The sequence below is a fragment of the Uranotaenia lowii genome, chromosome 1 (genome assembly GCF_029784155.1).
Source record: "Uranotaenia lowii strain MFRU-FL chromosome 1, ASM2978415v1, whole genome shotgun sequence".
NCBI classification, from domain to species: domain Eukaryota; kingdom Metazoa; phylum Arthropoda; class Insecta; order Diptera; family Culicidae; genus Uranotaenia; species Uranotaenia lowii.
The window spans coordinates 172,194,072-172,208,847 of NC_073691.1; the positions used below are offsets into that span (position 1 = coordinate 172,194,072).

General features: G+C 36.0%; 2 protein-coding genes across 2 annotated transcripts in view; one reads left to right on the forward strand and one right to left on the reverse strand.

Annotated features, from left to right (window-relative positions):
* Positions 1–2,774: 2,774 nt before the first annotated feature.
* LOC129738152 (uncharacterized) lies at positions 2,775–6,056 on the reverse strand. The gene is made up of 2 exons (XM_055729336.1): positions 4,790–6,056; positions 2,775–2,779 (listed from the first exon to the last, which is right to left on the reverse strand). Exons 1-2 carry the CDS (start codon positions 6,054–6,056, stop codon positions 2,775–2,777), a joined length of 1,272 nt encoding a protein of 423 aa, XP_055585311.1.
* Positions 6,057–7,131: 1,075 nt separating this feature from the next.
* LOC129753707 (ecdysteroid-regulated 16 kDa protein) overlaps positions 7,132–14,776 on the forward strand; it is a 43,892-nt gene continuing 36,247 nt past the window's right edge. The window contains exon 1 of the mRNA XM_055749704.1: positions 7,132–7,286. The gene's annotated coding sequence lies outside the window, so the exon portion shown is untranslated. The remainder of the gene's footprint in view (positions 7,287–14,776) is intronic.

The window sequence follows — 14,776 nt, forward strand, 5'->3', positions numbered from 1 at the left end:
GGAACTCGGATCAGCGCTTGCTGGTCCAGGTTGCATATAGCCAGAGTCAGTTCCGAGGGTTTTTTTTTTGCTTGGTTCCAACGGCAGCCGTGTAATTTTGAGAGGTGGTGGCGGTCCCTATCCATGAGCTCCGGGGCCCAACGGGCCAGTTTGAGGTCATATTTGCGGGTTTCTGTGAAGAAAAATCAATGTTATTACTAATGGTAGTAGAAATTTTATTTTTTTAAAAAAAACTTACTGCTTTTAGTCCCGATTCACCGCGAGTTTCCCGGACTAAACTCGAGTTCGATTCGAACGCGAAAACTTTTTTCCGGCGCAGCGTGTTCTTTTTCTTCACTTTTATTTGACAGATTTTGACAGCGGTGCCAAAAATTCTGGTTTTTTATGTTTGCACTATATTTTTTTACAAAAACTTTTAATTGTGTAGTTTTAGGTGGTTTTAGTATGAAAATTGCTGTGAAAATATCGGAGTTTTATTTATTTCAGCTTGAGATTCTACTGGCTTTGAATTTGAAACTAGGATCAATTTCACCGACATCAGTTTAAATACTGTTTGTTTTTAAATGAGCTTTTTAATGAGTTTATTTTTTGTTGTTTGTTTATGTTTATTTTTTGTGAATATATTTCACTTGATTGCAGGAATAATTGATTCCTATGAGTGAACAGAAAAATAAAAAAAAAAAACATTTCATAAACGAATGCTTATTTTCTTCATGTTAAATCATCTGGCAACTATAACCAGCATTTCAGTCATTTTTGACGTGAGTAAGGCAGAAGGCATGGACGTTAAGGATAACGGTTTGAGATCAATATTACGATTCTGATAAATTTGAAATAAATCGTTCGTATTATTCATTCACCTTTTCAGACACCGTCACCTTTTTACATGAACGTTCATGTTTCGTTCTTATCGTTGTCGAAGTAAAGTTTAGTATTATAGCTACGTTTACTGAGATAATCACCTTTTCTGGGTCCGTAGATGTATCGTTTGAACTGTTTCTGATACAGTTTTTTACTATGCGCAGTCACCATTTACCGTCCAAAATCACCCTTTTGTGTGTATTTTGAAAAAAACTGGGATGTTTTCTCCAAATATAAGACCTGTGTTCTGTGTCGGCATCGTTGTTCGACCATTTCACTGAAAAAACATCGCTTAATTATGCTAACTATAGCCAGAAATAATATATTTGGTTTTTCGTTTCCGGTCAAATTATTGAATTCGACGCCTGTTAGCGAACTAAGCATTACTGTACTCCTAGGGCAAAAAGGGGTTTTTGTTTACTAGATAGTACCTATTGGACCTAAAATCGACTTGAAACGATAGTTTTATTTTCGTAGAATAGATTTGCATCAAAAAATTTTCGATTTTTTTAATAGTTGTTGTTTTTTGAAGCGTTTAGTGATGGGCGGTAATTGGTGTATAAAAAAAAGTGTGGGTTCCTAATGACCGGTCACGCACAATTTCTTTATTTTTAACGCATGTATTGTGTCAAATGTGTAAATTGTAAGAAGCATTTAGTTTGATTATGTTAGATAATGATGTTTTATCGCTGAAAGTAACCGGTTATTTGCCGGGAATCATCATTTTGTCAGTCAACGTACTTTGTTAAAATTTGTACTAAATTTGCGGAAAAAAATTCACAAAATGTATTCTCTAAAGAGCCAAAATATGGTTTTGACAGCTCGTTGCATGGAAAATACTAAAAAGAACAGTTTCCGTGTTGTTTAGATAGTTTTTCCTTGAGAAAACATTATCGATACCCGAAAAAGTCGAGTGGGTGGTAATAGGGCCAGTTGAACACCCCAAAGTTTAGTTAATTATTTTGAAAAGTGTAAATTTTTCGCATTTCACTAAATTTTTTATTTAAAGTATAGCAGTTTTGGGATGTATTGGAAAAGAAAGCGAATAAAAGTCTGCCGTCGTTTTTTTATTACACATGTTTGAAGTTGAAAAACCGCTTAACTGGGCGGTGAATGGCGTCTTGATGGTACCTTCCGTATTAATAAACTGACACTAAATCTTGATAAATCCAACATATTAAATTTCAAATCTAGTTATCGTTCTTTATCGAATCCTTTACTTATAACCAAATCCACATTTCTAAGTGTTAGAGTTGTCAAAGAATGTAAATACCTTGATATTATTCTCGATGAACATTTAAGTTGGAACCAACATATTAGTCATTTATTATCAAAATTAAATAAAATTACGGGCATTGTATGTAAAATTAGAAGAAGAGTACCAACTAATGTATTAATAACAATTTATCATTCACTTTTTCATTCGTTCCTGACACACTTGGTGTCAACCTGGGGCAACGCATGCAATAGTCAGATCAACAAAGTCCAAATCACACAAAATAGAATCCTACGCCTTACATACAATCTTCCTGTCCGCAGTCACACTGCTGATCTTTACAATAGTAACAATTATATAATTTCAGTTAGAGGTTTATAATTAATTAAATTTGTAGCTTCATTTTTCAAAGTCTTACTCAAAGTACTCACTGCAATATACATACCTTTCAATCGCACAAACCATCAATATCTCACACGCAATAGAAACTTACTCGGTCGGCCTACTATCGTATCAACAATTGGGGAAAGCTCTCTTTCATTTCGTGGTGTTAATTTTTTTTTATTATTTTTAGGAAAGATGTGGACATTTCAATAATAATGTTCGATTAAAAAAGCAAATATAGATATTCTTATTAGAAACTCATTTATTATCAACACTACTTAATTCTTATGATATTTTAACCTTATAGTTTTGCTTAGTCTGAAATTCAATTATAAAGAAAAACGTTTGTTAAATATAATTTTAAAATTTGTTTTGTTTGTGTAAATATTTTGTTTTATAATTATTGAAATCTGGGGTCATTATAAAAATACAGTTTAGCTTAAGATAGATTTTTTTGGGTTTAGCTAGCATAGAATATACTCCTAAAACGGTGTAACCAGTGGAGTATAAAATCAAAAATGTAAATGTTATGTACTGAATAAAGAAACTAAACTAAACTAAACACCTTCGGAACACAAATGTTTGTTTATTTGTGTAAAAACATCAACGGATCACCTGTTGATCCTAATGATAGCTTAATAAAATAATGAGTTACAAACAAGTTAAAAACTACCTTAGTCTACACAGTCCTCGATACCATTAAAATTTTTCTTCGGAACGTGGCTCTTGAGACGTCGAAATCGAAGTACTCGGCGAAGCGGTTGAAAGTTCTAAAAATTCCTATAAGAGCGCTGTTGGCTCCGTAGTTGTTCAGCCGGATTGGAACATAGAGCTGCAGATTTTGGTTCCTTAGTCCTCGGGGTCGCACACTGAGGGGAATAGCTTCCAGCAACACGGGAGAGTCAATTCTCGACGCAAGAAGATCCGCTACGACTAAAACACGTGCAGCGTTTCGGCGGACATGAAGTGTGTCCAAATCAATAAGGCGGCAACGGCTTTCGTAACTGGGTAAACGAAACGGATCTAGCCAGTTCAAGTGTCTCAGGGCATACCGCATGAAGCGCCGCTGAATAGCCTCAATTCGTTCGGCTCCATTCTGGTAAAATGGGCACCAAACTGCTGATGCATATTCGAGAGTTGAACGAACGAGGCTGCAATACAAGCTTTTTAGGCAGTACACATCTTTAAACTCCTTTGTAACGCGAAATAAGAAGCCAAGACTTCTTGATGCTTTATCAACGATGTAATTCGTATGAGTCTTAAACTCCAGCCGATGGTCTAGGATCACGCCCAGATCGTTGATGTGGTCCACCCGGGCGATGGTTTCGTTACCAAGAGTGTACTCCGCGTGTAAACAGTTCCGCTTGCGAGAAAATGAAATGACAGCACATTTACTCCGGTTCAGAGGCAGGCAGTTGGTGTCACACCAGTGAGCGAAGGTATTGAACTGCCTTTGCAAGAAATCGATGTCCTCTTGGCTATTGATGGTGTGGAAAAGTTTGAGGTCGTCAGCATACGCAAGTTTAGGTCCATCAAGGACAGTGAGTACATCGTTAAAATAGATGACAAAAATTATCGGTCCCAAGTGGCTTCCCTGAGGCACGCCTGAACAAGCGGAGAATTGTCTTGAGAAAAAATTTCCTGTTTGAACTGATAATTTTCGTCCCGTTAGGTAGCTTCGAAACCAGTCCAGTAAAGATCCACAGAATCCTAAGCGTTCGAGTTTAACGATTGCAATATCGTGATTTACTTTATCGAAGGCAGCAGACAAATCAGTATAGATGGCGTCAGTTTGAGACTTCTTGGCAAAGCTATCTTGCACGAACGATGTGAAAGTCAGCAAATTTGTAGTCGTGGATCGTTTTGGCAAAAATCCGTGTTGATCGTTGGAAAAGTTTTGCTTCGTGGACGAAAATATTGGATCCAGAACAACCAATTCAAACAGTTTTGCTATCGAACAAAGAGCTGAAATTCCGCGGTAGTTGTTTATATCTTTCTTATCTCCTTTTTTGTGAACAGGGAACATGTAAGCTTCTTTCCAAAGCGAGGGAAAGATTGCGAAGTCCAGCGAAGCTCGAAAAATGTGTCTAATGGGAGTCAGTAGGTGTGGCATGAAACGTTTCAAGAAGATGGCTGGTATCCCGTCCGGACCCGTAGAAGATGAATTTTTAAGCTTAGCTGTCGCCTTCAAAATGGCTGCGTCATCGAATGTGATACCGTTCAAGGAAGAATCTAGAGGTGAAATATTTCTTACAGCCATATCCAGTTGCTCTGAGGAAATGGACCCCGTTGTGAAAACGCTTGAAAACTTCTCAGCAAAAAGATTACATATTTCAGGATCGGTGTTAGCTGAGTTGCCGTTCAAGAACATTTGAGACGGAAGTCCGGATTCTTTCCGCTGATTTTTGACGTACTTCCAGAAAGATTTCGGATTGGTTTTAAAATTGCGTTGTAGTCGGTGAAGATAGTTCTGGTAGCAACGCCTGCTGCTTTTTTTGTACGCTGTGTTTAGTTTGCGGTAATCTTCTTTTGTGCAGAGGGACTTGTGCTTGCTGTAGTATCGGAGAGCACGGTTTTTAGCCGTTTTCAATTGTCGCAGCTGGTTAGTGACCCAGGGAGCTCGAGGGTTGGAAGGTAAGCTGCGTTTCGGAACATGACGATCGATTATGTAGTTTAGTATGTTTGAGAAAGTCGCAGCGGCAGCATTGGGGTTAGAGAGATCGAGCTCGTTCTCCCATTCGATGGAACCTAAGACGCGAGAGATAGCTTCGTAATCGGCGTTTTTAAAGTCCTGGTAGAAGGAAGCAGTTTCCTCTAAGGGGGCGTTAATGTTAGTGACATCGAGTGAGACCACTAAAGCTGGATGATGAGAAACAACTTTGACGAGAGGAGCGGGAGCTAAATCAATTGTCGGATTCCTGAAGCCTTCGTTAATGAAGCAGAGGTCTAGCATACGGCCATTTTCGTTTTCGAAGCTGTTGATCTGGCGAAGAGTCGCGGTGCTCAAAGAGTCCAGGAAGATGTTGGAAGGAGCCGAGAAATAGGAGCGCATAGGATCTGGGAACAAAAAGGCACCGTGGGATGGGCACCATTTCAAGCCAGGCATGTTGAAATCACCGATAACAAGAATATCATCTACGGGAGAGCAGATTGAGCTAACTTTGTAGAGGCAGCGCGAGAAAGACTCAGCTACAACCAGATCACTAGAGCGATCAGGAGGCACGTACACTACGCATAAGTACAGTTTCCGGTCACCGAGATCAATGCGGGCCCAAAGAAGTTCCAAATCGTTCCAGGAATTGTCTTCGATCAGCTGAGCCGTGAGTCTGGACTTTACGGCAAGCAAAACTCCGCCACCAGATGATTTTTTGCTGTTCAGGGGGCTTCGATCGCAACGGAATACTACATAGTCTGGGCCGATAATTTGACTAGATAAGGTGCGGTCGTTTAGCCATGTTTCCGTAAAGGCGATGATTTCGTAGCAGGAACTTGACGTGGCAAGGAGGTAGTCAACCAGACAGGAATTCACACCACCGACGTTCTGGTAGTAAACGTTGATAGGCTCAGATGTGTCGGGTGCAGTCGGGGTTTGCATAGATTGCTGAAGACTGCAAAAATGTCTTTTAAATTTTGTTTTTTTTTTTTTTTCGATAATAGTCAACTTAACATCTGTATGTCAATCGCGAATTATCAACGATGCAGTTGGCAGACAGTCATTGAAAAACTTGTCCGGTAAGACTGTGCTCAATGTTTACTCTTGGGCTCGAACTCACGGAAGCAACTGACTTGCCAACTGAGCTATATCACAAGCCCTTTTTTAAATTTGTGTTTAACTAATCTTGTTCAAGTTTTAAGTTAGCGTTTAGTCAAACATATTATAATCATTCAGAGGATCCCAGAGTATCGGGGGTCCGGTATAGTTTTTATCCGTCAAACACCAGCGAACATAGATCGAGTCCTCCAGGAAAATATATTCGATGTCTTGGGAACCTGAAAAATCAATCTGACAATAAATCGCAGTCAAGGTATCAAAAACTTACCTTATGCTCGATAGAAAACAATATTGTTGAAAACAAATGCAACGAAATTTTAATAACAACGCATCTCAGCGACAGAGGAAAATTTTCTAAAAACAACTGTATGACAACTGTGAAATATTTGACTTATTGGCTTTGATAAATTTGCGTATGCCAACTACGGCTTAGTTTGATGTTAAGTTAGAACTTTCCTCACATGAAGGAGCGCATGGCGTGTCTCCAATTATTTTAAGGAGTGAGATATATTGGTTATTATTATATTTGGTTTAGTGCTTTAAATATTTTTTTATTATTTTTTTGTATTTATTTTTTAAGCGCTTGAAACTCATACGATTTTTCTGTTTTGAATTTTTGCTTATTTTTGTTTCGACAAAAACCGACGCCCGTGACGCCTGCCTCATTCATATGGAGCTAGAACGAGGTTGACCATAATAATGAGCGTCAATGTGATCTTTTCGACGGGTAAATTTCATTTGGCCACGACGCGTCGGCGTCGGCATCGCAACGAAGACCTTCTTTGGCGCTGCTGCTGCCATGCGGCCATGCCACTTTTCTCACCTGTCCGTTCTGTCTGTGGTCGACGACATCATGTGCGCCTCAGCCTCAGCCCAACTCAACTCGCCGGCTTAGGACGGCTTGCGCTAAGTAGTCCCGGAGGCCGCCGAAACAGTCTAAATCGGGCGGTGCTGCGGTGCGAACAGAACATTTCTCGAGCTGTACTGAGAAAAGCTTAGTAGTGAGTTTGTTATTTAATTTTTTTTCACTGAAGAAAAAATAAAGCTGACAAGGTAAGTTGCGAACGATGTTCAGAGAAGCGTGCAATTTTTTTTTCACGCGCATCAAACAAACGGCCCGCGTCTGTGTGTTTGAGTGACTCGTGTTTGTGCTAAGGCTCTGTTGATTGCTCAAGATGTTGACAAGGAAATCTGCGCAAAAGAGCTTGGTTGATTAAAAGTTTTCATTCCTACATACATGGGCATCAAAAGTGATATTGAGGAAGTGTCTGGCTTAGTATACACCTCATATATGTACCATAAGGAGTTGTGATATTTCAACCGAACGGTACTGAACGAAATATGATTGAAAGTGAATGGCCCAATCAGAAACAAAGAAGACACTGTTTGAATAATAAAATGTTTAACACGATGATTAATTTACCGGCGAAATATCTTTAGACAAATTGATTATTCATAAGGCTGTTAAATTGACTTAATTGCATTTCCAGACATAAATCATTCATTCAGTCATCGTTCTTTGTAAAATTTATGAAAAAATCATTAATTTTAAGAATAATTGGCGCTCAATATAATTTATCGGCAGAAATGAAGTTAAAAATCTATACCAAGATTCTATGATTGAAAATATTGAAACCGAACTTAAAACAATCATATTGTTTTTGTTACAAAATTACTCTTGTTTTGGAAAAAAAATTTAAATTAATTTTTTGAATATTTTTGTGTGATTAGGTGTTTTTACGGTTATTTTTTCTTATGTTTTTAAGAAAAAAAATCTTACTAATTCACCCACACTTTAATTTTCCTATTACAAGTTTATTATTGTCGCTTAATCCCCAAACCGGAGATTTCGTCAACATCAGCGCTGGCAACATTTCATCTTGTCCAAACAACATTTTCCAAGTGTCGGAACCAAACAAAAGAAAGGGGTGCCAATTGCAGAGGTGTTTGATGAATTTTTAATCGTGCTGGTTGCATGGTTGCCAATTACCAGCGCGAAAACTTCGGACATCAACTGAATTGACAATATCTCAAACTGCAAGCAACGAAAAAAAAAAGAGTATAGGTACCTTGTAAATGATTCTACATCATAGCTTATCATAACGAAATTGTACGATTTTCAATCAATTAAGTGACATTTGAGGGATATTTCCCTTTCCTAATTTGATTTGATGGGATGGCAGTTTTTGACAGTTAAGGTTTTTCGGGCAAAAATTAAAACTGTCGAACACCCTGCTATCCCGGCAGATTGTTCGGTGTAACTTATCTGTCACGATGACAGTTGCCACTTTGCATGATTGTAGTTGAAAACTCAATCATAATAAAAATAGGTATCTGCAATAAATCACAGTGAACGAAAATTACCGAGTTGCGTAATTAATTTTACCGAACCAGTTCTGTAATTTGTAAAAAAAAACGGTTATTTATTACCGTATTTTTTTTCACCTGGAGGCAAACTAGAGGCAACCTAGGTTCGCTCTAACTGCTGTCATCGTGCTCATTTATTGCTCGAGAGGCAACCTAGGGGAAGAAAGTCAGTTTTGCGAGAAGTTCACCAATACTCTCAACGTTGTTGTCAAAACCAGAGATGCCAATATGCCTGATTTTTCAGGGATTGCCTGATTTTTCGAGGCTCTGCCTGACAACCTGAAAAGCCATTGAATTTCCCTGATTTTTCAAAAAATGCCTGATTTTGCCTGATTTTTGCGAATGTGATGAAAAATGGGTAGTAAGGAACTAAATTAGGTACTATTGCTGAAGTTAAAAAGCGAAAATGTGGCTGAATGAAACCAATCGAAAGATTCCCATTAATTCATATCTTAAAAAGGGAATGAAAAGGAATCTTTCGGCTTTGATTCAGTAGAACTATGCAACCAAGTAGGCCCACAACACAGTAAAAATGTAGAGTGATGACCAAAAAAAAATGTCATCACTTTTAGAGGAATTTCCGTTACTTATGTAGCCTGATTTCGCCTGATTTTTATTTCACCAGTTCCCTGATTTTTGAAAATATATGTTGGCAACCCTGGTCAAAACATTAAACAGCTGTTTTTGGCTGAAAGCAAAACAGTTGAAATAATGAACGGGAAAATGATGATTGCCGCGATTTTGAACCTCTCAGCCAAGCAAAATCGTACTATCTGCTGTCCAGTGCAATCCGTATGTGAAGAACCGAATGAAGAAATCTAGAAGGGAGAACAAAATGACAGCTGCATATAAACATTGCGCTCGTTCTCGCGCACACCTACGTATGGAATAACTCGAAACCCGAAAATCGTTTTTTTATTCTGACGGTTCCAGAGCCAAATCCGGAATCAAAAAAAAAAAAAAAAAAAAAATACGCCATATGATTTTGACGTCTATTCTCAACCGAACTTAGTTGATCGATTCTTGGCTTACCGAAGTTCTTCTAGATATATGTAAACAAATAGGATGGTTCGATAAAAAACGCCGAGAAAACTGTTAAATAATCCTGCCGTCATGTGTCGTTGTCAGTACAAACGTCAAATCGGTCTCTCTCCTGCGATGTAGTGGCATCTCGCTTGCACTATGGAAAAAGAAACGTCATATGGGAAATATTCGATTTTCTCATGTGTACGCATTCTTGTTTCTGAGTCGCTTGTTAAAGTGGTTTGTTCAGAAATATTCTGAATAAAATTGCTGGTAAGTACTGATGTAAAAAGCAACGAAATGGAATTCATTCTTTGATTGTTACATTTTGTAAACATTTTGTTATTTCCATACCACTGCATGTACGTAATTATATTGCCTGGAATAATCCTACACAGTAAACGAAAATTACCGAGTTCGGTAATTTTTTTTACCGAAATCCTAACATGTGTAAATCGTTAAACTGTTCGGGAATTTTTTCGATAAAAAATAAATGAACATCGGTAAATCGATTCTTCATTTACCGATGTTCGTTTATTTTTTCGGCAAAAAATAAACGAACATCGGTAAATCGATTCTTCATTTACCGATGTTCGTTTATTTTTTTACCGAAAAAATTACCGAACAATTTAACGATTTACACATGTTAGGATTTCGGTAAAAAAAAATTACCGAACTCGGTAATTTTCGTTTACTGTGTATTTTTTAAGCTGCCCCATCTTGGATGGGCAAAGCATAAAATATGACTGTCCCGCTAACGCCACCAGGTCGGAGGACGAGCATCGGGTATTCTATTTGAAGTAAAAATAAAAAGGAAAAAAGAAAACGAATAATAACATGGAAGCGTTTCTGGAAATCTCGGTAATATTTACCGAAAACTGCAAAATATTCGGTAATTTTTACCGAAACCATAAAACGTTCTTAAATTTGAGCTTCTAATTCACAGCGCGCATTACATGACTCGGGACTCGAGATTTAATTAATCTTGCGTAATACGCTGTGCATCATAAGCTGGAATTACCGAAAGTTTTTATCGGCAAAAATGAAAGAAAATTTTGCAGTTTTCGATAAATATTCCCGGCATTTCGGTAATAATTGCAGATATTTTTTCGAGAACTAACGATATTTCGGTAAAATATCGATATATAGTTAAAAACCAATGATTGTTCGGTCAAAATAACCGATTGTTCAGAAATATTTTCGAATTTTTATTATTAAAGGTATTTCGGTAAAATCTACCGGTTGTTCGGTAAATAATACCGAACTTTTACAGCTTTTCGGTTAATCATGGAATTTTGGTGATTTATAAAGATACTTTTTTTTTGTGGCGTTTAAATAGCTCGCACGCTAGAAACTATTAAACCATTTATTATTCAAAAATAACCATTTTTGACCTTTTCCCGGGAAATGTCATTTTATGAGTTCTCCATGAGAACTCATAAAATGACTTTTCGGGGAGAAGTAGAAATATGGTTGTTTTTTAACCGCATGGGAGATTACCGTAGAAATTCAAAAATGGTTATTTTTCAGCCGTAAGGGCTGTTTTGTGCGATGAGATTACAATTGTTGAAGGAATTAATAAAATAAGAGTTATCAGAACATTAATTTTATTGTTTTTGTACTTAAAACTTATAAACTATGCCCCATTATAGTAATTTGAAAGCCTGTTTGTATATTATGACTGCCACCTTATAGCTTTAGGTAAACGCCAACAGCAGCCGAATAACCTGGTAGCAGGAGTAAAATTCCCCCACGAGCGCTACCGAAACCTGATAAGAAAGAAGCCTCACATAGTTGAATGGCTACTTTTGAATAAGATTTAAAAATTATCAAGACTGTTTGCTCTGAACTATAATACTATCAAAACAACTCAAGAGACAGATTCGTTTCACAAACCTAAAACCACAAAATATCATTTCCATCAAATTAGCCACCAGTGATTGAAAAAAGCTAGATTTAAGAATAAGCCATCGTAATTCATAATCCGCAAATACACATTCACTGGAGCATTGGGGAGGAATATGACAATAAAAGGTCAAACAATCATTTCTGATCGGACCAGATTGACCATGTGATTGAGCTTTAGTTAAAAGCCGTGGGACCGACATCTAGGGGATCCGTTTCACTTATGGTCGGAAGTGATCCGTTGATGCCTATAACAAACAACGCTGAATTGTGATACTCTCACTATTCTATATTTAATGTTGTTATACGTCAAGGTCAGGGGCGGTCCTAGAGCTGGCTCTTGGGGGGGGGGGGGGGGGGGGGGGTGATTTTCCAATTTTCAAAAATCAGTCAATTTGAAGGAACGTTAATATCTGGTGAAAAAACATTCATTTGAGTGAGTGAAAGGAGGGGGAGGGGTTGCGGGGGGGATGGTCAGTTGCCAATGAGTCTACAATATAAGCTGTACACTGCTCCTCCTTCCCCCATGAATTGCACTGAACAACAGGTATTTAAAAAAGTATGAAATAAGAGACGAATAATGGAAAATTTATCAAAATTTCTCAATATATCTACTCATTTCAATATCCTTCTACACAACTTACACATCCTTTTAGAAATTAACCAGTGAATCTATATTATCCACTGCGTAAAAATGTTGATAATTTTTTTTTTAATTTGTAGGTATGTCTGGTATTTTAAAATTGTCACTTTAAGAGCCCTCTAAAGAATTTCTCGTTATAAATGTAATTTTTTCAATGAAAATAATACATAAGTTGTTGAGAGATGAAAATGTAGAAGAAAATTTCCAAGCTATCTTGATTTTTTTCCTGAGCTTCCAAATATTAGAGCACCGAGGCAAACTGATTTTGGAAAATTTTTGCGACTCAAACTCGATTTTTTGTCAGATTTTTTCTCTCCTTTCTTATTTTCTGGCATTTAGTAATTTTAAAACTTAGCAGTTAAGAGTGAAATCGATCAATGAGAAACCTGCATGAACAACAAAAAATATGTAAAATCTTTTCATGATCCTTTATTCATTCAACGATACAGATTAGACGGAAGAATGCTTAAAATTGATTAATTCCCGGAAAAAAACAATACAGATTTCGTCTAGATAATCTGCGTATTTTACAAAATGGGAAAAGATACTTTACTTCTATAATTTTTTCTCATGGTAAATTACTCACAGTCTTAATGAAAATTTATTTTTAAGTTAAAACCTTGTTTTAATCTTTTTGATATATTACACTTTTGCTCAAATGCACAAATTTTTTCAATGAACCTTGTAGGTATATTCATTAAATTTATACCGGAAACAAGAGCTGATAAAAAAAATACAAATTTGCATTTAGTGCTCCTAAATAAGTCGAAATCAGTTTTCAAATTCTTTGCACCTCGGAAAATGTGGATTTTTTTCCTTGTGTTTTAGTTTTGAATGCAGATTGTGGGTTCTGGAGATGAATTCCTTTATATTAAACAACTTTTATAAATACTTTTTTGTTCCTTTTTGGTTCTAAAAACTCACAGGGAACGCAAAAATCATAACACGTTATCTCTTTTTTCGATTAATTGTTGCTGAAATCTCAAGAGAAGATTTTTTAAAATTTAAACTCTTACTATGAATATTTTATATTCGATTTCTGTTTGGCAGTACTTGTAGTTTTTTCATGGTCATCCATAATATGAATGTTTGATGTGATACATTTTAAACAGAATTAAATAAAATCAGATTTGAAATTAAAATTTATGTTTTTGAATTTCATAATATAGGTTATTAATTTTAAGTTTATAATTCATATTTGAATGGTGAAAAATTTAGGGGTGATAAACACTCGCGACAGAGAATCTTTACTGTGATTCAGAACCTGAATTCTTATTTTGCAATAAGTCATGAATTCCTTATAAACGCAAGTGAAAAATAGCATTACTTTAGATTTTTAAATGAGGTTAGCATTAGTCACCTGATATGACTTTGAAAAGTTTAAAAAATCTCAATAAACCAGCTGTAAACAAAAGAAAAAATTAGAATTTTAAATTCAAATTTATATTTATATTTCAGATATGTATTTGCTTTATGTTCTTAAGGGGGGGGGGGGGGGGTAGGGTCTAACACTTTAAAAAAAATCGATTTTTTTATTTTCTTATTGTAAAACATTTCAAAAATGTTGTGTCAAATTTTCAAGTCAATTGAAGCAAAACTGTAGAAATTATAGGCTTTTTTCTCCTTCTATCTAATACTGCAAGAAAGCAAGAGCAGAAACTTCAAACGCGTTTTTCTCGAAAGCACATTTATGAAGTCCGTGGACATCGTCATTTGAAAACTACTTATCCGATTCTTTTCAAATTTGGAACATATTTTCTACATATAAAATACCTGACCCCAACGTTTTTCTTTTTTGTTTTTTTTTTTTACTTTGGGGAGGTTTTTACAGGTGAAAAATGGCGGATTTTTTCGTGAAAAATCGTAGTTTTTATTTCAAACAGCCACAAAAGTTTCATAAAAAATTTTTTTAGTTAAATAAAAACGTTGGGGTCTAGAAAAACATCTATTAAAAATATTTTGCTTTGATTTTTTGACTTCAGCTGATTCTGTGCTGAGATACAGTGTCCACCGCCAATCCTGTTTTCTAAAACGCATCCTCGAAAGTGCTCCGTCACCGGCTCATTTTTCAATATTTTTCTACTAAAAAATTACTAAATGTTCTTTTAACAATGCTTTGTATAATGCAAAAAATTTGAATGCATTTGTTTGAACGATAGCTCTAGAAAAAAATCGTGAAAATGGTGTTCTTTTTATAGCCGTTAGACCCTACCCCCCCTTAAAGTAAAGTTATATTATAATGATTTTTCCTGATTCTGAATTGATAATATTTTGAATTACAAATAATAATATTTTGAATTACAAAAAAAAAATCCTAATGGCAAGCTTTTCGCTGCTCAAAACTTCATCGAAAATTAATTTAATCCGGCATCAACACTTGTTGTTTATTACGATTGAATTTGTTTATTGAAATATTGGTGACTAAACAACAAAAAAAAAGATTAGAAAGTTAGAAAATTGAAGTCATACGTTTCTCAAACGCCTGCCTACTGTAAAACTGAACACTCCGATGGATAACTTGACTAAAATTTAAATTTTTTACAATAAAGGCAATTTAACACTTCAAAGTCAAAGGTTTTTTTACTTCTTAGAACGACCAAGATCT

What these genes read in the sequence shown, in the direction of transcription:
- LOC129738152 (XM_055729336.1), bottom strand. Translation starts at nt 6,056, where the DNA reads ATGCAAACCCCGACTGCACCCGACACATCTGAGCCTATCAACGTTTAC.